Here is a 27,043-nt window from a genome sequence, read left to right as displayed (position 1 = left end):
ATAGCTTGAAACCACCACAGGACCAATAGGTATATACCCTGAAGAGAAGAATCCAATCGGTTCAGTGGTTACCGAGATCTTAGGTTTCAAACGGACAGACAGACATCGTTCTACTTTGTATCATAGATAGACCAATAAGGTTAAAGGTTGTGCAGCAAAAAAACTAGAAAAAGGCAATTGTTGGTCTATGTTGTCACTAATTAGTTAGATATTACCAGGAAACTTGTCCTAAAAGGGGACTTTTATTGAATTTTAATTGATAATTTGATTAAGTTGAGTAACCGAACATTTCAAAAACTAATTGTAATCTTAATTGGCAAGTTTAGGTATGTACATCAATTTATCGGCCATTGTCTTATCCGTTTTTATCTCTGGTTATTATAGTCAGATAGATGGCTCATTTGTTCAGTCGGAATATCTTCACATAATAAAAGTCAGCTTGACCTTAGAAACACAATTGATACGATTTCATAAGGCAGTATAATATAAACGGTTAGCTGTGATAACAAATTTAAGATTTTCATGTTAGATTCTGATTATTTTATGAATAATTGTAAACAAAACAGGCAGGTGCGAATTAATTTTTTTTCCAAATCTTGCCAAATTTTTAAAGCTATCCCAATTATGGAAATTATGGATAGAGGATTACTTTTTTCTTTTTTTACATATTATGAAAATATGAAAATATATGAATTTTTACGGCCTGTCTGCTTTTTTCTATGGTCAAAGATACATATTCAATAAAATTATTATCAAAAAAGCTTAAGAAAAAGTAACTGTTAGATAATCAAATTAATGAAAGATAAAACATTGGTGAGGATAGTTTATTACTTAAAAAGACTATTTTGCCTTATTTTTTCAGTCTGCCTGAGTCTAATAAAATATGTTATTCAGGGGCGTCCAAGCTTTTTTATTTGGAAGGGGGGGGGGGATAACATTTTGAAAATAAAAAATTTGGGGGGGGGGGTAATTTTTATTTTATAGAGGCATTTTTTTTATTTGGGGGGGGGGGTAATCACCCCTTTACCCCCTCCCCCCTTGGACGTCTATGATGTTATTAATATTATGTTATCTTAACTACTTACAGCTTTGTTAATATCTAACTTTATTCTGACAATATATTTTACATATTTCATATATTATCCTATTCCCGGTTCAAGCCCCGCCACGTGCAAAATTAACTCTGATGAATTGAGCCATACTGATGAGCCCTAAAAGGGCGAAACACTGTGTCTATGGATATTATATAAAGTAGTAAGGTTACGTATGTTTGTCCCGGGATGGGTTTAGGCTATTTTGAGATCCTGGACGCAGCCACTAGTATTCAAGACAGAGGAATATATTAAAAAAATGCTTTACGCTCTAATAGGCTATAATTTTCCGTGTTTATATAATACTTATCCATATTCTTGGTGTCTACATATTTCATATTATTTTATAGGTCATATTCGGAGATAAAGGAATTAATTAAAACAGAATAAAAACATACAAAATAATTTAGTATATAAATGATTGAAATAAGTAAGCTGCCATTTAACTAATCTATCTGCAAAAAAGAAACTTACTAATAAGGAAATTTAAGAAAATTTTCTCTTTGTTATGAAAGACAGAGGTCTAGATAACCGCTTATTTATTTTTGTTCTTGATCATTACGATTTATATATCATATTTTAAATAATAAAATTTTTGGCAGATTTATATTTTCCTTGTCCTAAAATATTTTACACTATTTTATTTTTCCTGGTAGGTATTCAACATATGTTGATATTAAGTCTAATTCTGTAAAATACTTGTAATGGTCCTATGGTTTTATGCTATTTTACTGAAGGGTATATTATTACCTAAATCAAACATTACCAAAAAAACAAACTCTTATCTTTTTGAAGATAAAGATCAAAAGTATATACAAAGGAAAGACTCTCGAGGGCAATGGCGAAGCCACTAGTTTGATAAACAATTCTTATTTGCCATATTATAAAATCCTTTACCAAATCTCAGTATCGGAAAAATATATGTTACTTAAAATGGTCAAATATGGGAAATAGGTTTTAGAATTGATGTACCCACAAACAAATATTTATAAGATACTAATTTTAATTAATTGATGTACACCCCCAATTATGATAAACAATACTGCCCATTTAGCAATTTAAAATCATTAACCGAAAGTTATGTTAGTTTGGGGCAACTATCAAGCTTTGTCCTGTTTAAACTGTTATAAAGTTTATAATTTCATATTCCCTCATTCTAATACTAAAAATCTGTTATATATCGAGAATAATCTCCATAATTGATATTTGATCTCAGCAAACATTGTCTGTCTCGTTAAATACAAGGATGACAACGTTCATACAAGCGAAGCTCCATCGAATAAGATTCTAAGAATATATTCTTATTTAAAAACACAAAAATATGCTTTAAGTATAAGTAATTTGCTTACTTAAAAGTGTTCTATTAGAATGTGATAGCTAATGATCTATAAACCTACTTTTTTTAAAACAAATTATTAGATTGATATTACTGTTTCATTTATTTACCTTGGTTGTACTTCTAATAAGTAAAGTTATTTTAAAAAGAACAATAAAGAAAATTTTACTTTTTTTTCTCCAAGGTGTCTGTAGAAAAAAATCAAACATTCTTTTATTGAAATTTTAGATCAAACTGAGAATTTTCCATACAAAAGGATAGTTAAATTGGTAATAATTTGTTGTTTGAAGGGCGTATTTTTATTCCTTGGGTTAATTTAAAGGTTCTTGGGACTAATAAGAAGCTCTATTTTAGCGACATGATTTGGTAAAGAAGACAGAGGGAGACACAAACAGACTATTTAATAAATTTGAATATATTCATGGAGGAAGGGGATATTAACTTTAAAATTCACTAGTACCCAAAGTTTAATAACACGTTATTTAATTTGTTGCCTCAAAACATATGGTAATTTTTCCCCGGCCGTATCGCTTAGAAACCGATTAATATCCGGTCGATTAGAGCTGGATTAAAACCCGAGATGCCGCAGGCACGGGCTAAAAAATGGTTTTAATCTTATATTTATATCCGTTGAAAGCTGTTTATAATACGATGCGAGAAATGACTATTATGATTTAATTTTTAACCAATAATTTGTTTACAGAAGGAATAGTTTTGTTTATTGAAGGGATATTTTTTGGGAATGTACATCAATTTATCGTGCATTATCTTATCCCTTAGAATCCCTATATATATATATACTAGCGGCTTCGCCCCTAGCCTCTAGGGGCTGTGCCCCAAGAGGTGATCAACAAAAAAATTAAGGTGAAATTCGTAAAAGGACCAAGGAAATCTCCTGCAAAAAAAAATAAAAAAGGACCAAGAAAATCTTCTGCAATATAAAAAAAAGTGGTGGGGGATTTTTTTGTTTTTGGGGGGTTGGGGGTGTCCCACCCCCCAAGAAAATATCTTAAAACCACCACACGACCAGTAGGTATATTCCCTGAAGAGTAGAGCCCAATCGGTTCAGCGGTAACTGAGATCTTAAGCTTCAGACGGACAGACAGACGGACAGACATCGTTCTACTTTGTATTATAGATTTATGATATTTTAGAGCTCATATTTTTATACAATTATCCATCGAAAAATTCTAAAATATTTTCTTTAGCACTTACATAACTGTCTTTTTTTTTCATTGTGTAAACAGAAAAAAAGAGAACTTTTTCAAAGAAGTTGTATCAACTTTTTTTTTATAGCTAGCCGGTCCTTTTAGTAAGTAGTAGATGTAAAATTTTTCATAGAATTCAGATATGCAATCGGTTTTTTTGTAGACCTCTTATTTTTTATTTAATTTAAGTTAAAAAAAAAAATTAAGTCGATTTTAAGGTACTAAAATGCAACAAAAAAAAGAAAGAAAATGGCCATTATGAACAAAAATAGTAAGATCTTTAATTTGACACCTTACTTTTTCAATTCTGTCAGGTAATTATTGAAAAAATCGATTTTTTTAAACCCACGAGAATAAAAACTTTGAACTCAATTTTATCATTTCACAAGTAAAAAAATATGGGTTCATATATACCTTTAGAATCAGAAAAATATTACGAATCCATTGTAAGCAAAATTGAAAAAAAAAGTTTACAATATAGTATATAACCTACAATAAAAGGAATTATATAAAAATATCATATTATATTGTACAGGCAACGTCTTAACTTTTGAATTGGGTATAAAAATGGGAAGGGGGTATAGAGGGGGTAAAGAGGGGGTAAAAAGGGGGTAAAAAAGGGAAGACGTAGTGTTGCCAGAACAAAAAATACAATTGGCCATTTTTATATTTTTTTATTTTTTTACTTTTTTTCAATTTTGCTTACAATGGATTCGTAATATTTTTCTGATTCTAAAGGTATATATGAACCCATGTTTTTTATGTCTGTTTGAGAAAATATTTAGGTCTAAAGTTTTTATTAAACCGAGGTTAAAAAAATAGATTTTTTCAATAATTACTCAACAGAATTTTAAAAGTAAGGTGTCAAATTAAAGATCTTACTATTTTTGTTCTTACTGGCCATTTTCTTCTTTTATTTTGTTGCGTTTTAGTACCTTAAAACCGACTTAATTACTAAATTACTTAAAAAATAAGAGGTCTACAAAAAAACCGATTGCATATCTGAATTCTATGAAAAATTTTACATCTACTACTTACTAAAAGAACCGGCTAGCCATAAAAAAAAAGTTGATACACCTTCTTTGAAAATGTTTTGTTTGAACAGGATTTTACTTTTTGTTTGAAGGGTTCGAAGGTTGTATGTATGTACTATCTATGCTGCAAAGCTTTATTCCAATTTTTTGTGTGTGTAGGTTCTTCCTCGTAAAATTCCTTGTTTGCAATAAAGCAGAATATTTTTTCTTGGCATAAGAAAGGATTGTAAATTACACTGGTAACCAAAGTTTTACAACTACGTTATCTTATTCATTAGCTCAACAAATTTGAAAACTTATATCGAATTTTGATTGTTTAATTTCTTAATAGGGATGTATTTCAATGAATTGGATATCGTCTTATTTTTTAAGATTCCTGTGAATTCAAAGTCTTTTATCTAATTTGTTAAATGCTTCACAAATATGATAAACAACATGTAATCACACTATAAATACCATAATTATAGAGTAGCTAAATAAAAAAATGATTTAAAAAATGTAAAAAAGCAACCCAGCATGTTATGCCTATCAGAATTTATAAAATTTACATCGTTCCTTTAAATTTTACCATTCTCGTTTAATACACTTTAACCTTTACGATGTAAGAAAAGACATATTCAAGTTTCTATCTATAATACAAAGTAGAACGATGTCTGTCTGTCTGTCCGTCTGTCCGTCCGTCTGAAGCTTAAGATCTCAGTAACCACTGAACCGATCAGATTCTACTCTTCAGGGTATATACCTATTGGTCCTGCGGTGGTTTTAAGCTATTTTCTTGGGGGGTGGGACACCCCCAACCTCCCAAAAACAAAAAATCCCCCCCCCCCATTTTTTTTTTTTTTTTACAAATTTTACGAATTTTATGAATTTTACGAATTTTACGAATTTTATGAATTTTACGAAATTTACGAAATTTACGAATTTTACGAAATTTACGAATTTTACGAAATTTACGAATTTTGCGAATTTAATCGCAAAATGTTTTCCTGCTGGGTAGGTGCGAAAATTTGTGATCCGTTCTGCTGGGTAAGTAATAGAAGATGTAATTATACCTCTTGGGGCAAAGCCCCTAGAGGCTAGGGGCGAAACCACTAGTTTGTAAAAAAGTAAGTAAGTTTGGTTGGTGAGCTGTGTAAAGTTCTAATGTTTTAGGTATACAGTTTATATTTTAAATATATTCTATTCCCTTTCTAACAATCTATAAAATTAAATGATCCTTAACTTAGATAAAAGTCCGTACATTTAGGGCCAACAATTGATCTCAACAATTTGTATGAAAAAAAATGGCTGCAGTAACTTAAAATCAAATAAAAGAAGCAAACTTTCGGAAGCTAATCAATTTGGGTATTCTTAAATTTAGGAAACACAATAAAGAATACTTCTTTTAGTTACACGTCAGACAGTCTGTTATGACCTAAATATATAATAGGTGCGCCAATAAAAATGAATGTCATAAAGAACCCAAATAGACCAGCCTTCAAGTTTTCTTGTTCAAATGGTATTTTTTTTATTTGATTATTAGAGAAACTTTTTAGTCTACTTATTTATTTATTTTCGTACAACTTTGAATGTTTAGTAAGCTATAAAAATTGGAAAGAATTTTAATGAATATAATAGATTTGAAATCTGCATAAAATTTTAAGGATTTTTTTTTATAAAATTCGTTTTTTATATAATTCATTATTTAAAAGCGCAAATCCAATTTAAGTTAACAAATTTTGACCAATAGGATAGATGGATTGGAAACTACCTGCGCTCTAATTGGTTGAATGATGTACGTCACTTAAGCTTCTCCAATCAGAGCGCAGATAGTTTTCAATCCACCAATCACAGATGTCAAAATTATTTAACTTAATTTGTATTTGCGCTTATAGATAATGAATTATACAAAAAAACGAATTTTATAAAAAATTCCTTAAAATTTTATGCAGATTTCAAATCTATTATATTCATTAAAATTCTTTCCAATTTTTATAGCTTAATGTTTAGGTACAAAGAGTATAAACTTATATATTTCTAAAAACAAAACCTAACAAATATTAATCAAAACATATAGTTCACGGTTTAAAGATTTTTTTCGTTCTCTATAAAATTGTTAAAAAGTATGATATGTACAAAGGTTAGATATCCTAAAGTTACTGAAACAAGACTTTACAAAGTACAGAAAGATAATGTTCTGTTATTTATCATTCATCAACTTTTTTTTATTGATGTGCAGTAACCCCATAACTAGTGCAGATAAATTCAACCTACTGTCTCAAAATGTTACAACATGGATAACTAACAAACAAAGTGAGTTATAGAACAAATGTTCATTTGCCATTAAAAAAAAATAAGTGAAAATACGGCAAATAATAAACAATCACGAAATTCTGTATACAATAGCTATTGATGTCTTTTGAAGTATTACTGACGTACAGAGTAAATTCTTTACTGATGCTTATAGCTACAAGGAATCTTCACCAAAAATTACAATTACCTGTGACCTCCCCTCCTCCCTGTGTCCCTGGTTCAGCTGTATCCACACCCCCCAGTCATGCCTGTTGACTGCTAGCTGGTTCCATTGATTCAGCACAACTTTTGAGTTGCTACGCACCACGCCTGGCCCGGTACCACAGTCCAACCTGCAAAATATGAAAACTTTAGAGTTGCTAAGCATCATGACTGGCCCTTACCACAGTCCAACCTGAAATAAATGAATAATTTTAATAACTTTAGAGTTGCTGCGCACTACGCATGGCCCGGTAACACAGTCTAACCTCCAATAAATGAATAAACTTAATAACACTCGAGTTGCTGCGCACCACGCCTGGCCCGGTTCCACAGTCCAACCTTAAAAACTTAATAGATTTAATATCATAGATAAAGTTGGTCCAAACCTAACTATAAAGAAAGATACTTAGATGTAAATATGTTCAGTATATTGTGCTAATACATAGATAAAGATACAACCTTTGGGCAATGTAATGGCTGAGTGGTACGCTTCACGTACTGATATCACTTGGATGTATGGAAAAAAAAGATTTATAAAAAGATAGATAACATATATAGAACAATAGAAAAACTAACTAGAATGAGAAACACAGTTATAAATTAGAATTTTTACCTTTAATTCAATAATAATCGGCAGTCATAGATAGATAGTGCGATAAACACCACAAAAGATAGATAGATGGCAAGATAGTTAGAATACAATACAGATATAATAGTAGGTAATCACTTTAATTCAATACTAGCGGGGTATTTGGGAGGGGGGGGGGTATTTTTCATTTATGGGGAGGTTGGGGGTGTCCCACCCCCCCAAGAAAATAGTTATAAACCTTCCCGTGACCTATGAGAAGCTACCCTGTTAAGGAGAACCCGATCGGTTCAGCGGTTAGCGAGATCCGTCGGTACAGAAACACAGACAGACACACAGATACACAAACATCCTGTTACTTTAGTATAAGGATATCCATCTTTAAGTACCAAGGCTAAATAGTTGCGTGTCATAGACAAATAGTAGACTGATTAATACCTCAATTCAATGTATCCATTTATAAGGACCAGGGCCAAATAATCTCCTGTCATATCGTCTGTTTCACCAGTTAACAGTAGCAAACCTAAAAAAAGAATATTGTTAAAGATATTTTTAAAAATAAAAATAATCTAAAATCTTTCTTACCTCCTAATTATGCTACAAAAAAGCATTATGACACAAGATATTTCATTAATTTCATCAATCGTAATTTTTCTAAATCAATAATTTGTTTTTTAAAATTTGATTAAAAAAACAATTTAGAGCAGTTTGACATAAGCACAGCGTTTAATATTGTTTTTTACAATAGGAAAAATGGATGTAAAATATACATTTTACGTGGATATATTGACATGGGAAAATTTGTCGTAAATTTAGCTTGCTTATAAAAACCTCATTTATTTTTCAGTTCGTTCATTCTTTAAAGGGGGAGGGGAAGGGGTAAAGAGGGTAGATTGGGGGTATATTTATTTTAGACAGCTGCAATCATCACTTAATCAGGGTAAATGAAAATTTGGTGCATCTTCCAAGTATAATGAATTTTATTTTGAACAGCATTAAAACAGCTTGAACATCAAATCAACCTCCACTCTAGAGCGAAGATGTTTTTTTAAGGCGCAGCCATTGGTTTCTGAATAATATATAATATCAACAAGAAAGCATAATAAATTCAGCAAATGGCATTTCTAGTTTCTAATATATGCACAATACATTTATTCCCCTAGATAGTTAATCCAAATAAAAATAATGTTTAAAGCTGACAAAGCCCAAATTGACTCATAAATCATCCATATGACGTCACAATAATTAGGGAGATGAGAGGAGAAGGCGGAAAGAAAACCCCTAAAAAAGAGATGAATAATCCCTCATTTTTATGACGTCATATGGCTGATTTTTTTGGTCATTTTGGGGTTTGTCTTTAAAGGTGGATAGTTATATGAATATAATTTTAAAAGTTTCATATCGTACACTTTCTAACCATTAATGATGTCGGATTGTTCCTTCTATGTGTTTCTATTGGCCCAATAAAGGTATTGAGGATCTAAACTTTCTATATTTATTATATGCAGCATCAAAATGCAGGGAGGGAGGGACATTGGGCTGTTTATTACACTAGCCCCCAAAGTTTTATAATAAAAATTTCTAATATATTAGCTGGACAATTTTTGGGAACTTTTATTGAATTTTGAGTGTTCAAACGTTTCAACCACCAATTGTAATCTACAGAAGATGTAATTGTAATCATTGGGGATTTACATCAATTTATTGGCCATTGCCTTATCCCTTTAGATCCCTGATCCCCAGCAGAAGCAGACATAATAACAATTAACATAATGACTTAACTAAATGTGCATTAGACTGGCTCAATATTAATAAAAAGATAAGTTTTCATCAAAGCTTACTTTCAGAATAAAAAGCTGTTTCTTTATCACAAGAAGTAAAAATAAACTAGTAAAATAAAACTTAAATCACTAGAAAACCTTTTTTAAAAATATGCAGATTTCTTAGGAAAAACAAGTATTTTGATCAAACTTGATCACTTAGACATCCTACTACTTAATAATGCATCTGTAAATTATTTTTAAGTAAAAGAATTTAAAACTAGAACAACAACGGTCAAATATTTAACATTAAACTTTAAAGAACACTGTTTTATAAGTCCCTAGGACCGTTCAAAATAAATCTAGCATTAAATATAACAATGAACCATCCTAATTGCATCCCTTGTCCCCACAAAGTTAATCCTTGGTGATTACATTAAGAAAATTATGCAAATCATACACAAACTAACAAACCTACATTCCAAACCTTGTTGGTTGGGGGAAGGACAAAAGATGCAAATTTTTTTTACCCCCCCAAAATTTTTTACCCCGGGGGTAAAATTTGCTTGTGGGGGTAATTACCCCCCCTGAAATCTGTTGGCAGGGGTAAATTTAGTTTAACCCCACCCCAAAATTTACCCCCGGGGTAATATTTTTGGGGGGGGTAATTTAAATTTTAAATTTTTTTTATTAGAGATTTTTTATTTTAGGGGGGGGGGGTAAATTTTAAATGGGGGGGGGGTAATCGCCCCATTACCCCCCCCCCCTGGACGTCTATGGTTCAAGTAACCCAGTTAGAAATATCTAAGAAGTTTTGACACTGCTAGTTTTAACCAAAGAATTGAAAGATTTGATAAAGGTACTCACGTTTAAAAAGATGAACTGACTTTTAGTTTCCGAAAGTTTACCTAGCTTCCGCTTAATATTTACTACTAGTTAAAAAAGCTTCAAACTTCAAAAAAAATTCAAAATTTGAAAAATTTAAATTTTGAATGTATATTATATGATGTTTAAATCGTTTATACATTATATCGCTTTTCCCTTGGAGTAGCAGAAAATAGCGTTTGCAATGATTGGGTTATCTGCTGTACAACTTTGGATATTAGGGAAGAAATAGTCAATCCATTTTCAGCACATCTTTTAAAACGACTAATGTGAGTAAAATTTTGGGTACCAATATGATATTCCCTCCATCGGTGACCAATACCTGTGTCTGATGTTGGTTTAAACTGTAGGGACAGGTGTAGGTCACTGTAGGCATTCTGCAGGATGGGTAGTGCCAGATGGCTCAGTCCAGAGAACTGCGGCACCGCCAGGTTGGCCAGCAACAGCGAACACTGCTTCCCGTGGAATCCTGCTGGGCACAGGCATCTGAGATTATAAAAAATGCTCAAAAGTTTGCTGCATTTGGTTGTGCAACAGTTATTTATGCATCGTATTATAAACAGCTTTCCGCGGAAATCGAAATGAAAAATTAGAAGATTCAAACCAGTTTTTATGGCCATTAGGTTTTAATTTTATGACTGTAAAATATTCGTGGAAAATTGTCTTTAATACTAAACATGATTTTAGAGCATGGCTGAAAAAACCGGTCTAGTCTAGCGGATATAAATCGGTTTGGAAGCCATACTGGAAATTTTTAAAAATAACAAATAGTAGTTTGTATAATGTATAATTATACATCCATCTCCATTAGCCGTCTAAGTTAGGCTAAAGGTGCGGGTGACAACAGATAATTTAAACTATAAAACCTTAAATATTGACATAAAATAAATCGTATTACCTTTTACTGGCTTTAAAATGAAGTTATAGAGCAAATATTCAAAAAAAATCTTTAAATTCACAAATCCCTTTTAACATAATATCTATTGACAGATTAAGTCTTGAATAGCAGCCAAGAAAATAACTTTTATTACAGACGGACGAACAAACATTTCGTATTATAGAGTAACTTCCCTGCAAAAAATATAAGTGCATACGTTTTATGAACTATTAACAATATTAATGATGTTAATATTTCAAAAGAAATAAAAGGAATGTCTTTAAATAAATCATTGAAAGGACTTTCTAAAGGATTTTTTTCCTTTTCATTGGCGAATTTAAAAATTAAATTGAATAACTACTCAAAATTAAATTAGCTACATAAAAAGATTTATTACAAATACCAATTCAAATTCAAGATTCTCTTTCCTGAATGTATAACACTTTATTGTATTTTTCTTTTACAGTAAAACATTTTGAGTCCAACATTTTTTTTATTACAACGCTTTAAGGTCATAATTGTTTTTTCTTTTTAAAGTTTCAAATATCGAAGCTTTTCCCGCCCTGTTGTCATTATTGGTAAACCAATTTTCTATGTTGTTATACAGTAACTCAAATATTATCATAATGGTTTTATTGGACATACCATTAGCAGCTTTCATTGTCTTTCATGACAGGGATTTTAAGGGATAAGTAAATACACAATAAATACCACCAAATCAAATAGTCGTCAATTTAGGTGTTGCTAACATAGACATCACTTATTGGTCAGTTCGTTCATTCAGTAGGAGGGGAGGGGAAGGATAAAGGGTCCTTATTTTAACCAATTTCAAGTTTCTCAGAGTACATGATAATCTTGTGTAAGATCCGAGCAATAATAATTCCATCACTTTATTATAAATCTTTGGTTCAGAGATTTGGTGCATTCCGTCCAATGCTGAAATGAAAAGTTTCATACCTAGAAAGCCATGCTGACCCCTCGCGTTCGCTGTGACATTTCCCCCTACCACAGTCCAGCCCACAGAAGGCAGGTACATCATAGATCCAATCCTAACATACAATAATTATTAATTTCATTATTCTAATTAGGACTGTTCAGTGTATATGATTTATTGTTAAAATGCTTATTTATTTTTAAGTAAGTTTTTTTTGTCAAAATTTTCTATAAAACAGGAAAGTTAAGTACAACCAGACGGACTTACAGAGTAGCTTTTGAAACAAATTAATAGTCCTTTTTTTAGCTTGACAAAGTAAACATATATTAAATGGAGGTTTATTACATTTAAAATATTGTATTTCTCTTAAAGCTTAAATGAAAATTAGATATCAGTTAATGTAGAAACTGATAAACTAAAAATGGGATAGCTTAAAGAAACGTTATAATAGAATTTTCTCATAATAAGGGATACTAAACTATGATTTATAAATCTGTCTATAAAACGTATTTCCTACCTTTAATGAATCTTGACTGGCAGCTGCTATGTCAACAGAATTTACCAAACTATCAGAAGAGTCAGCTTTATCATCAAGAGGATAATTGTTGAGTCCAGTTTCCAACTCATCATGGTCATTCATCTATAATCAAGTAGCAATAATAACACCGGTAACGTAAAATAACATAAGAATGTAATTTTTTTTGTTAGTCTAGGTACTAAGACAACATAACTATATGCTTAAAACTATTTCTAGACTTTTTTTTACAACAAAAAACAGCCTGAAACTTACCCGGGATCTATGTCAAGCTTCTATGGAAAGGAAAACCCAATCAAATTACACAAACAAGCAGGGAGGGAGTGGACATTGGATTATAAATTAAAATGGTACCCAAAGTTTTGTATCTCTATATCTTATACATTGACTCAAAAACTTTGGGCACTTTCATTGAATTTGATCAATTCCAAATTAGTAGTGTCTAACTTTTTAACCAATAATTTTAATCTAAAGAAGAGGTAATTTTGTTCAGCATAATTGGGGATTTAAATCAATTTATCATCAATTGTCTTATCTCTTAATTTGTTTGGTTTTATTGGTTAGACTGTCTTAAATCCGATAAGAAAAGACGTATATAGTATCATTTACATTCTAGTAAAAGTTATATTATTGGTATAATGGAAAGCTATTAGTCTCTTTATCCATTTTACATTATAGGATATTATATAACAATTATAGACATAGTTAATCATTCCTTAAAACAAATAGACGGACATGTCAGAAAAATATATAAGTATTTAAAGTAAACCTTCTTGATTCAAAAATACGGATCTGAAGGGATAAGACAATGGACGCAAAAATTATGTAAACCCCCAATTATGGTAAACAAATTTACCCCCTTTGTACATCAAAATTTTTAAACTGCTTTTTTGTACAACCCAACAGATTTAATGAAGTCAATCAATGTTTTAAGGTAACCAATAAGAGAACGTGTTTCTAAAACTTAATAAGGTAACAGTATAAATTACAGTCTCAGGCCCCATCGCCACCAGGTACTCTTAACAAAGTTTAAATAGTTTATATTGTCTTTTATGTCAACTACTTGCTTTGATAAAAATGGTCATTGAGGAAACATTGACGTTATGAATGGCTACTAGTTTTTATGTTAGTATTAAAACATTTATTATTATAGTGTTGCTTCACTTTAAAGATATTATTTTGATTTAATTTCTAATATTCGCAGGTAAAATCATTAACTCATACCTGAAAATCCAAATCATATTCCTCATCCAAACCCTCCTCCTCTCCCACATATGTCTCTCCTGTTCTAACCTCCTGTGATTGGGTGGCCTGTGTACGCTGGTATGGCATAGGTTGTGGCAGGGGCTCAGTGTCCGGCAGGGCTCGAGGCGGGTCTAGCTCATATTGGTTGATCTCGTCCATGTGTACGGTGGGGTTGCTGTCGTCCTGTTTAGGGTAATTGTCATTTTTAGGTTCAAAATATTTCATAAAAGTATTTCAACTAATGAGATAGAGGGTAAATTGATTCACCAACCACATTTTTTTCGCATTTACCATGTAAGGTGGGGACATTTTAATATAAATTAAAACAGGTGCCCAAAGTTGTATAACCAAATTATTTTATTCCTATTTTAGCCTATAAATTTTGGGTACTTGGAAAGTTCCAAATTAGAATTATCCAATATTTTTAATCAAAAATTTATCTACAGAAGCAGTATTTTGTTTATCATCATTGGGGTATGTACATCAATTTACTATCCATTATCTTAGCACTAAAGATTTTGCAATTTACTAAATACCAAAAACTAAAAAAATACAAATAAAAAACACTTATTCAGTACATAAAATATCTAAAAATGACACTTTCCTGGTGATTATGCTCCAGTTGTCCTGTCCGTCCGTCCATATGACCGGCCACTGACGGCAGCCGCTTCCCTCGTCCATCCCATTCCTCCGTTTCTTCTTCCAATTCGTCTTTCACTGTGTAGGATACCTAAATTAAAATTATAATCATAGAAATGGTTCGCTTGTAAAAGTGCAACTACTTGAGTTTGTCGTAAGATACTAAAGAGGTGTGTGTCACCATTTACAGTTAAGACTTCCAGATAAAGGACGTGCATTCAAAATCAAGGGGGTTAGTTGCTAAACAAGGCTAAGCCAGTTTTGTTGTTAATGCATATAGTAGTTTCTTTTAGATTTTTTTGTAATAAGAAATATTTAGGTTATTTTAAGAAGAATCATATTAAAATTTCAAATAATAGCTATTTTACATATTTTAGCAACAAACAATATTATTATTCTTAAATCTTAATTTTAAACAAACATTCTTGGGAAAAATAACATTAATATTTTACAAATAACATTAATATTTTACAAATAACTTTAATATTTTACAAATATAATACAATATTTTAGTTTTGTAAAAGTGGCTACGCCCCCTAGGGCCTCCAGGGGCATTTTGATGTGAATTGGGGATTTAGCTTGAAAAAAAATTATATAAAAGATTTTTTTTGAGGGAAATACATTTTTATATTAAAACTTTTAAAAACAATAGAAATGAAAATTTAGCTTATCATCGTAGGGGAAGAACAACAATTTATCGTCCATAGTCTTTTCCCTTTAGATCCATGATAAAAGAGCTAATTCTATTGTTTACCTATTTGGTTGGGTATAAAAGTAGAACATATACAAGATCTTTAAACATTTATAATTAATTCAAGTTTTATTTTAAGTGTTAGCAAAGCCATTGATTTTAAAAAGAAGCACTTCAATAACAGGAAAGTTTTGATGAAAGCAACTTAAATAAATTTATGTAAACAAATGATTATAATAAACAAAATTACCCTCCTGTACATTAAAATTATTAATGTAAAATAGTGGACACTGATAGTTTGTACACTAACATCCTGATTTAAGAATCAATAAAATTATTGACTGTTTTTTGGCTAACAAATGAGAGAAAGAGTTTATAAAAGTTTGGGGACTAGTACAATGCCTTGACAATTAATAGGGACGTGCCTAACATGTTTGAACGGACAATCGTATTCTAAATATATATGATGATGAGGTACCCAACCCTACTACTACTACCATGGTTATAAATGTAAAAGTTGATGGTTGGATGAAGCTCAAAGGGGGAAAGTGAAATTTCAGACAGCTTTTCTTATGAGGTGAAAACTACATAGAAAAGGAGAATTTATAGAATCATAATGAGGCAATAAACCTGCGACCGTACTTTAACATCAGATGCATCTGCTAGTTGTCTGAAAGGGAATAGGTTCAAGTCATTTCCCAAGCTGTTTTTCTATGCGGCTGCTATGCTTAACTAGTGTTCTAAGAAAAGAAGGAATGTCTTGACCCATCAAACTATTAGCTTATTTGAAGACTTCAAAAAACAAATGAATTATTATATTTTCTAGAGGTGCTGCCATTTCTGCAACTAACAAGAATATTTTTTTTTTGACAAAAAGGGGATGTGTTTCAATATTAGGATTGTCATTGGGAATATTTTAAGCTGAAATAAAGATATGGGACTATAAGATATCACGATATTTATTGTTAGAGCCAAAGGATATTATAGAAGATTGTACAACCTGCGTAATATTCTATAGAACTATTCTATGTAAAATTCCGACAGTTTGCTTCCCTAAAGAATTCATTCTTTTTAGGATAAAGATCAGGTAAAGGAAGACAGTGGAATATTTATGGAAGCTTAAATTGTAAGTTACACTGGTCACCAAAGTTTTATAAACACACTATCTTGGGTAGGTTTATTAAATTTTGATTGGTTGGTTCCAATCTTGTTGTCTTCAAAGATATCAACTAATACATTTTATTTTAATGTAAAGAAAGACAATTCTGTTTATCATCATTGGGGATGTAGATTAATTTGTTTTTAATTTTTGGAGAGGTAATGATTTTTAAAATGCAATGATATTGATAATAAGAGGTTGCTTTTACTCTAATCTAATTTTGGACCAACGAAACTTTCCTCCCTTAATATTAAGTTTATAGAAAGTATTCTTCTAGCCCCTGCGGAGGCTCTAACCCTTACGGGCTATTCTTATCTTCAATGAACCTAAAAAAACGTCAAAAATAAATTCCTTTCTCTCCAAGTTTGTTGGTGGTCCATATGCAATTTGAGGGAGACCACCACCAAGTAGAATGACTAGTCCTGTAGGAAAAGTCGAAACTTTCATGCAAAGGTTATGTAATCAAAGCGTTTATTGTCTGTTGGGCGTTATTTCTGAACTTGTTCTACGCATAATCCTTTTATTCAATCAAAAAAATTTAAATTTTTCTAATTATATGTTAAGGCGTTTTTTCATAGTTTTTAATTATGACAAGGGAAAGTTCACAGTACATATATTGTATGTATAGGAAATGTTTAAGGATTAACTTTCTTCTTTTTTCTTTTTAATATAATTACAGGCACTATATATACCAACTATTTCATAATATAAGGATACAAATATTCATGAAGGTAAAAAAACAAAGGGAACCAGTGCATGGAAAGCACAGTATTTATACTTTAGATGTAAATGATAAAAAACAAAGATGCCAATATCCATAAGCAACTAAGCACAAAATATCATGGATGGACAAACTGATCAGATGTTAAGTGGTCATAAAAAGAGGGATATGAATAGAACTAAAGAGAAATGCATGAGATAAATATTGGAACATAACGAACATCATGACTGACAAAACTCCGGATCAAGTAAGTTGAATCTTGTTGTAAATAACGAAATAAATATCTTTTACATCAAGCTAGTTAATGATATAAAATCAATATAATAAAAACAAAGCTTCCAGGTGATAAAGACTATAGATTAAAATGAACATATAAAGTTAGAGTTATTTAAAGTTTTATATAAATGCTTTACAACTAAAAAAAAAATAAGGCTACTATTATAAAATTGTCTTGACAATTTCAAGTAAAAGTATGTAACAGATGTAAATTTATTTACTTTCAAAATTTTAATGAGTTGTCTAAAACAAACATTTAAAAAAGTTACTTAATTTATTTAAAGGTAATAGGCTAAGTCAACTCTAAGGGTCTACAATATTTTATAAGTTGAAAAGAAGAGGGGAAAGTAAAAGAAATTAATTTCCAGTGTGGCTTCTAAAATAATATTCGCTAGATTAGAACCGGTTCTCAGCCACATCATAAGAAAAACTGGTTTTGATCTTATAATTTTTAATTTTAATATCCACGAAAAGCTTTAAAACACATCGTGATAATAATTTATCAATATTAGTTTATTTCTTCATAAATACAAAACATCCAAATTTGTTCAGCTTTGAAAAACAGAATGCATTTACATCCAATATTCTCACAAAAGGTTTCCATTTAATTCCATATTTTAAATATCACCAGCAGCAGTAGGTACCAGGGTTATCTATACAAGGTAGACTAATTATAGATGTAGTTATACCTATCTCCTTTTACAAATCTACATCTACATAGTAGGTATGTCTAGGTAGTGTGGCTCAACCAATTATAGTAGATATAGATTATTGTATATATTCATAAATTCAAAGACGTCCAAGCCTTTTAATTTGAGGGTGGTAAAATTTTTTTAAGGGGGAGTATTTGTATTTTTATGGAGGGTAGAATAATGCACGAAATGAGACGAAATTTTTTTTATCCCCCCCCCCAAAGTTTTTACTCCTGGGGTAAATTGGCTTGGGGGGGGGGATTACCCTCTGAAATCTGTTGGTCGGGGGTGTAATTACCCCCCACCCCACCCCACCAAAAAAATGGATAAAATATATTTTTATCATGGTTGAAGTTCAGAACTGATTTTATCTGGTGGAACTATAAAGTATTTGTTCAGGAAGGAACATCCTACAATTAGTTTCAGATTTTTCAGTGACTAACCATTTTTACCACTGTAATTTAAGTTTGGGGCTAAAAATTTGTTTATTAATCTCTAGCTTATTAAGCTTTTTAGCTTAATATTTATGTATTTAATGAGCTTAAAAAATTCGATAGAAAAAAGGACTGCAAATTAATTTTACCGTCAAAATAAACTTTGTTTAGTGTTTTAACATATCTAATATTAAGAATCTATCTTGTCTACCCTGTTTCACAGTCTTTTAAGCTATGCATAAAAATATAAGAAAAAAAGAGATAAACGTTGAAATGAGAATAGCTGGATGACTTCAATGATGACAGATCACAGATATTGCAGCTTTTAGCAGCGCAGCTATTCTATTATTTCTGTCCCTGTCTGTACGTCATTACATTTCTACTTCTGTATATTAGGTGTAGAAGTAGCAATGGATTCTTCCTATTTAAGCAACTTTAAAATATCTGAAACAAAATTTTTTTTTGTTGAGTAAAGTACGTTTTTTCCTCTTTGTTATTTTTATGTGGAATCTCTTTTTCTCCCCCCTAAATCGGTATCTATACTGAGTTTAAGTGTTCTTGCTGTAAGCGGGATATAAGTGGACAAATAAGACAAATATCCTACCCAAAATGGAGACATGAAACAAAAAATTCTATAAATTACAAAAAATCTTTTAAATTCAAGTGAGAAAAAAAATCCTGTATTATGTGTTCCCCTTCTTTTTCCTATCTAATTTTGCCTGCCTGTCTGTCTGTCAGTCAATGTCAGTGAAAATGAAAATAAAAAATACAAAAGATTACTCTCATTTCTAACTCAATTTCAAAGGTTGAATCATGAAAAACAAAATTAACCCTTCTGTAGATTAAGATTATTTTTGGAAAAGTTTTGACTTATAGTTCTAACACAATGGTTTTTAAGGCTAACTAATGAGAAAATGTTTAATAGAGAACTAAAAAAAATGTCCCTTTCCTTCACGGCATATATATAATACATGAGGTTTCAAAACCAGTTTTACTATGACCCAAATGGAATTTTTCATCCTTGTCTTAAAATTCTTTTTTTTCGATGCACAAATGATTCTATTGTAAAACTATCAATAGATTAAAAATATTATTTTATCATAGAACCTGAAATCAAAGAGTTATTGTCAAGGCTAAATTCTCAAGGACAAATAATTAAATACAAAAGAATAAACTATAAAACAGAGTCCTATTTTATAAGGTAGTAATGTCCATTTGTTGTTTAGTCCATCAATATCTCGCAAATCACTGAATATTAGGGAAGCTTGACAAAGGTCTCAGTATCATTTTAGGCCATTTTATCTTTAAATGAAAGTCTTGAGATTTTTTAAGACTTTTTGAACCATCCCTCGAACACAGATACCCTATATGCTATAGGCGCAACCAATAATATAATTTGAATCACCATGATACACAATGATTTCGAAGGTGCTTTGACTTTTGTGTCAGAACCTAAATTGGGACATAGTGCATTTCATTACCCTAGGTTAGGTAACTTCATTTCACTTTTCATTAAAATCTAAAATGCAGCGGTTTTTGAGAAAATTAGATTTGAAAATTTTAAGTTTAATTTTTATCCCCTAGGAGTTATCGCATAATCATGACAAGTAAAGCAAAGATTATTTATTTAAAATTTTGAACAATTTTGCTTTTTAAAAGTTTTTATTAAATCATTCCTGAAGGGAGTTAATTAATGGCCATTTTTATCAGTTGCTTTGCTAAGGTCACGGAAATTCAGCCTTAAATAAATCATGTATAGAGAGGTTTTATGAAAGACTAGGTTTGGTAACTTTATTTCACTTTTCAATAAAATCTAAAATGCAGCGGATTTTGAGAAAATTAGATTTGAAAATTTCAAGTTAAATTTTCATCCCCTAGGAGTTATCGCATAATCATGACAAGAAAAGCAAAGATTTTTTATTTAAAATTTTGAACAACTTTGCTTTTATAAAGTCTTTCATAAAACCTCTCTATACATGATTTATTTAAGGCTGAATTTCCGTGACCTTAGCAAAGCAACTGATAAAAATGGCCATTAATTAACTCCCTTCAGGAATGATTTAATAAAAACTTTTAAAAAGCAAAATTGTTCAAAATTTTAAATAAATAATCTTTGCTTTACTTGTCATGATTATGCGATAACTCCTAGGGGATGAAAATTGAACTTGAAATTTTCAAATCTAATTTTCTCAAAATCCGCATTTTAGATTTTATTGAAAAGTGAAATAAAGTTACCAAACCTAGGGTAATGAAATGCACTATGTCCCAATTTAGGTTCCGACACAAAAGTCAAAGCACCTTCGAAATCATTGTGGATAAGATCCCTAATTTAGAAGAGGAAATCTTGAATTTTGATAGAATTTCATGTTATACAACAGCATAAGAAATCACATTACGGACGGACGGACTTACTGGTCAGCGGATAGAATACATTTTTATATATCTCAAAAATCCAACGCATAGACGGACTTAAAGACATAATTAATTTTGTTTTCAGAACTTTATCTCTCTCCTTGTTTTTTTCTTTCTTTTATCAATGAAATGAAAATATTTGCAATCCTGTTCATTGAAAATTTATACTTTTAAAAAATATATTCTTTATATATGGTTGCTTTTTAACAAGATAAGAAGGTATAGGTTCTTTTTTTTAAAGGTATAGATTTATTTTCTGATTCAAATTGGTATATTTCTATTTCTGAAATTGATTCAAAGACTTAATATTTTTAAGCAAAATTGTAGCTGTTTTTCAGTGTAGTCTCTAGTGGCTAAGTACAAGTTAGAAGCAAACTGAAAAAACTTTAGATTGTGTAAAATATTTTTTTTTATATTTATGTTTTACTAATATATCCAATCAACAAAGTTATTGTAAATTGTCCAAAAAACAGTGTCTAGTTTTTACCTCAGCCACTTAACCCCGTTTCATTCTTAAAGAGGTATGTGATATTGCGCAGGCTGTGGCCAGCCATAAAAGGATAAGTATATAATTTTAGTAGTAATTTATAGCATCGTACTATAGACAGTTTTCCGTGGATATTGAAATGAAAAGTTATAAGATTCAAACCTTTTCGGCCCCACAGGTCTAACAAAACTGGTATCAATATTTTTTCATTATTCGTAGAAAATTGTCTATGATACGATCTTATACATAATTTTTCAGTATTTTCTTCCCCCCCCCCACTCGAACCTTGGTCATCTAATTTTAAAGCAGTTTGACGGACCCCAAACTGTCCCACTTTGAGAAAGACGATTCCAGTGACGTCATATGCGTTTCGGGAAAGAAAAAGGGAAGGGAGGAAGAAAATCTCTTCAAAAGAGATGTGAGAAAAGGAAAGAGATTTTCTTCCCCCCTTCAATAAACGTATATGACGTCACTGGAATCATTTTTCTCAAAGTGGGACAGTTTAAGGTTCGTCAGCAGTTTTAATTAGAAATTAGGATAGCTGGTATTATGTGGCTACATTGACAAAGTTTTACAAACCAGACTTACCTAGGGTAAAAAAGTTTGTAGACAATGTAACCATTATTTGGTGCTCTCCCTTAAATTGCCTTTAATATTTATTCTAACCCTAAGGGGCTACCCTGTAACTAATATAACCTAACCTAACCTGACAAACAAAAACAGACAAAAACTCCCACTATAATTATTTTTTTTTCATACAATCATGGCCTCTGGCTTGGGAGAGTTTTCTGTGCTGGGCTAGGCAGTTTAAGCGAAACAGTCATTTTTTTTGTTTCATTTTTTATTCCTTTCCCGTAACTCTTCCTGAAACATTAGTAAAGTTTTTGCTAGAGAGGGAGAGAGAGAGAGAGAGGGGGGGGGGAAGGAGATGTTTTATATAATATGTACAAGTTAACAAACTTCTTTTAACTTTCACTCACCCAAGAGTTTTTAGAAACAAAGCTATTCTATTACCCACAAAATCCACCCTTCTGTCTGTACATCTTCTTACATGGGACTTATTCAGTTTCTAGACAGACTTAAAATTTCTTGTGCAGATTCTCTTGACCAGTGATGTCAACACGTCCAAAATTGTAATGTATTCTTTCATGTCAGAGAGACTTGTGAAACTTCAAATCAAGATTACTATATGACTAGGAAGGGAGGGGTTATTGGACTGTAAATTACACTGGAACCAACTTACTATTATTAAAGTTTAATTGATTGGTTTAAAATAATAGTGTCCAAACTTTTCAACTAACAATTTAAATATACAAAATGGATAATTTTGTTTATAATCGCTGGGGATGTATATCAATTTATCATCCATTGTCTTATCCCTTAAAATTCCTGCAAATGATCCATTTTTTCAATTACTTTTGCTTTTATCTAAAAGCAACACTTTTAAGAATGTTGTCATCCTTGTTGTTGATAGTTTGTAGACACATAATCACTCACATACATCTTTTTTTTGGATGGAAGTTTTAGAAAATGTTGTTTCACTTTAATAGATTAAAGCATTTTTTTAGCATACCAATTACTAAAATTAAAAATGAAAAATAATAAGGAAACACTTTTAATATAAAAGAAAAATGTGACTTTGTAAAGGAATTTATATCTTATTTACTAAACTATTATATTTAATAAGCTTCTTGAATATTCTGAATTAGAAGTTAGTTTCTCTTGTGACATATACAAATGTCAAAACAAAACAACAACACACAAAAAACCCAGCCTAAACTATGCTTTACTGAATGCCTTTGGAGTATATGTAAAAGTTCTACGTTTTAGTGATTTAAATTCTTGGAAATGATTTTACATGATTCTACATGTTTTGGCTATATTTATTATACATATAAAAAAATTATCTTAAAATTAGAATATTTATTAGTTTTTTTCTGAATGAGAGCACTTAACTGAATGATTGCAATTGAAAAGTGATTGTTTTCAGAAAATGATACCTTTTCATGATTTTTTTGCACAGTGCTTAAAATTAGCAGAGCTTGATTGCATTTGCTTTGACCTTAAGATTCATTAAACTGCAAACTTTTAGCCTTCAGTGGCAAAAAAACAGTCCCTTAACAAGTTTTTTTCTTTCAGAAAATCCTTTAAATTTAATGTTAATTAAATCATTCAGTTAGTTTATAAAATGGATATAGGATATACGTGGATATAATGACAGGTGAATATTTTGTCAATTTAGCTTGTTAATATGATCACTTTGTTCATCCAAATGTTTTGGTTCATATAGGGGTATCATTATTTTAGCCATGTGCGAGCATCAGTTTATCAGAGCACATGAAAATCTGGTACAACATCCAAGTAATAATATATTGATTGTTTATAAACTTTGTTATTAGCAAGAACTAAATTCACTTATGCTGGTAGTACCTAAACTTATTAATGTTAATCTACAGTATAGATAAGAAGGTTTCTTTTTATCTGAAGCTTAGGATCTCGTAAATTGCTAGTGAGAATGAGTTATACTTTTTAGGAAAGCTTTTTAAGTATCTTGTCTTTTGGTGCATAAAATACCAAGTTTTTTGTATGTCCGTTAAGACCTATCTACCCACTGAACCGACTTGTTCTTAGATTTATGGATAAATTAAATACTGGGATGATGTTAGATTTTTTAAAAGTTATGGTTTTATAATATTTTGAATAATCATTTTTTTGCATTTAAAATTGCAAAAGTTTTATTTTTCACTAAATAAGGTTAATATGTAACCATGACCAAGGTCTGTTCTTGCCAGGGATAAGACAATTGACAATAAATAAATCTTATCCTCATATGTGACAAACTTGGAACTTATAACAATTCAGGATTCAGGAATTGTCAGCTGCGTGTCAGCCGAGAATAAAACGCAAATTTAAACCTGTTTGGCTGCTCTGAATTTTTTTTGAAAGGGGGCATTGCAAAATTTCAGTCAGGTTTTGACTTAAATTAAAAAAATAAAGTTTGATTTTCTAAGACTTTCAGATGGCTGACTCGCGAAAAAAAGATAAATTTAATAAACAATGTCTTTCTACTTCCTGCCTCTGACACAACCCTAATCTAATTATCCTTAGATCTTGAAAAGTTTTTAATTTCCTCCAATATTATGCATATTTTAAACTTTAGAATAAACTCTCATCTAGCAACCAGAAGCCACCTGGCGCCGCAGTTTTTTTTACATAAACTCAAAGCATGGTGTATAAAGCTTAGCTTCCCTTTTTTATGAGTGTATATCGGAATATTCGAATATCTCTAGTCTAGTGTTTTTTTGTCGAAGTTAAAATATTTTTAAAATATTAATTCAAGTCTACTAGAAGGAACAAGATTTATCATTAGTAAAATTTAGTACATGGTTGTTTTAGGTTCCAAACCAAGCAAATTTTAAAATGTAGTTTATAAATATGGTCCTTTGCTTCTTTGTCCAAACCCTAATGATTTTACACAACACTACCCCTTCTGTAGATTATGATTAGTAGTTGAAACGTTTTATTACTTAACTTAATAAACCAACTAATTGAAACTCCATAAAAGTCCCCAAAGAATAAGAAAAGCTTAATATAAAACTTTGGGGACTAGAGTTATGAAAAGTCCAATGTCACCTCCCTCCCTGATTTGCAGTGTGACATGTAATTATTTTCTAAATTATTAATTTGCACTCAGAACTACAAAAAGTACTGTACACATAATTACAAGAGTAAGAAAATAACAACATTTCTTATTCAATTAAATGCATACCTAATTACATCCCAAGGAAAAGGGATATCATATTGACAAATAGGTGTTAATCTTTCTTTTGTCCCCAAAGTTTTATAATACCCTATTCTTATTCGTTAGCTGAACAACTATGGGGACTTTTATTGAATCTTGATTTGTTGCTTCATTAAGTTGACTGTCCGAACGTTTTAACCACTAATTGTGATCTACAGAAGGGGGTGATTTTGTGTATCATAATTGCGTATGTAAATCAATTAATAGGCCATTTCTTAACCCTTTGGATATCTAAGATGAATAGATTCTTTGTTCTTTCCAATTTTTACCAGCTAAAAACACCAAACTTTTAATTTAGATAAATTTATCGTTCATTGACCTAACCCTCAATCCCTGATACCTATTTCTGTGTAACTACTTACATGCATAAATACAATACATGTTGTATAGATTTATATGTATATTCAATATATGTACAATATTCAATGTAAAGGGGTTACTCTAAAAAATAAGATAAGGGATAAAATAATAAACAATAAATTGATGTACATTCATCATGATGATAAAAACTGTCCTTTTTGTAGATTGAAATTATTGGTTAAAATATTTGGACACCAATCACAATTCAAAAATGGAAACCCAAAGTTTTTGAGCCGACGAAAAAGAAAACATTTGGGTACCCTTGTAATTGTAAGTCCACTCACTCCTTGAATAATACGCAAGGACAATCATGGCCTCTTTTATAGAGTCTTAGGAATCTTCTAATTATTTTAGATGCATACCTTACACATCTCATTAATACACACTAATAGACCAATAGATGGAAAGAGTACCTGCACTTGCAAAAATAAATGTATTTTTTCTGTAACAAAAAAGATTAGTAATCTACTTTGTTTTTTAGAGTGCTAAGTACATATAAGTTATTTTACATATGTATTGTGTATTGCATCTCACTCTCAAGAAAGATTCATTTAAATATAGCAGGGGATAGGACCAAGCTTTTATTTTGGGGAAGTAAAATGAGGGGTTTCAAGGGTTTGAACGGGGTAATCTAATATAATTTTTAAAAATATTGAGGAGGGTAAAATGAGGGGTTTCAATGTAAATATCCCTTTACTCCCACCCTTGGACGTCTTAAATAGGACAAATTGGACCTTTAAATTAATCCACAACCATCAATTGCTTTAATATTTGTAGCAATAAGAAAATCCCAAATTTGACACAAAATAATTGGGGGAGAATTTCAATTAGGTCTATGGTTCTAAAATTGATTTACAACCCTTTCTTTCTATAAAGTTTACTAGCTATTAAACACAAGAGACCTAAAGGGATAAAATAATGGCCAGTAAATTGATGTACCTCCCAAAAGATGATAAAAAAATTACCCCTTCTGCATATTACAATTAGTGGTTTGTACGTTTGAAACCACACCGTAATGAACCAACCAATCAAAATCTAATGAAGGTTCTAAAATTCGTTAAGCCAACGAATAAGAAAACATTAGTATAAACAGCCCAACCGTATTTTAAACGAAACAATTTGAGTAGGATTAATTCATCATCCCCATACCCCTGTTAGAAACCTCTGCTGACTATTTATATTTTGATTGATTAACTATCCCTTTACCTCTGGTAGAAACCTCTGCTGACTATTTATATTTTGATTGATTAACTATTCCTTTACCCCTGGTAGAAACCTCTGCTGACTATTTATATTTTGATTGATTAACTATTCCTATACCTCTGGTAGAAACCTCTGCTGACTATTTATATTTTGATTGATTAGTTATCCCTATACCTCTGGTAG

The 27,043-nt window shown here is 30.7% G+C and overlaps 1 protein-coding gene across 1 annotated transcript in view; it reads right to left on the bottom strand.

Annotated features, from left to right (window-relative positions):
• LOC145319207 (pikachurin-like) overlaps positions 1-27,043 on the bottom strand; it is a 124,225-nt gene that overhangs the window by 35,595 nt on the left and 61,587 nt on the right. The window contains exons 6-12 of the mRNA XM_080161178.1: positions 14,592-14,714; positions 13,964-14,170; positions 12,722-12,844; positions 12,228-12,319; positions 10,716-10,879; positions 8,187-8,271; positions 7,149-7,293 (exon numbers count right to left, since the gene is read on the bottom strand). Coding sequence (XP_080017304.1) covers positions 7,149-7,293; positions 8,187-8,271; positions 10,716-10,879; positions 12,228-12,319; positions 12,722-12,844; positions 13,964-14,170; positions 14,592-14,714 — 939 coding nt within the window. The remainder of the gene's footprint in view (positions 1-7,148; positions 7,294-8,186; positions 8,272-10,715; positions 10,880-12,227; positions 12,320-12,721; positions 12,845-13,963; positions 14,171-14,591; positions 14,715-27,043) is intronic.

Source organism: Acartia tonsa, chromosome 1 (assembly GCF_053477335.1).
Source record: "Acartia tonsa isolate MP-2025a chromosome 1, ASM5347733v1, whole genome shotgun sequence".
NCBI lineage: Eukaryota > Metazoa > Arthropoda > Copepoda > Calanoida > Acartiidae > Acartia > Acartia tonsa.
This window is presented reverse-complemented; position numbering and strand designations above follow the sequence as displayed.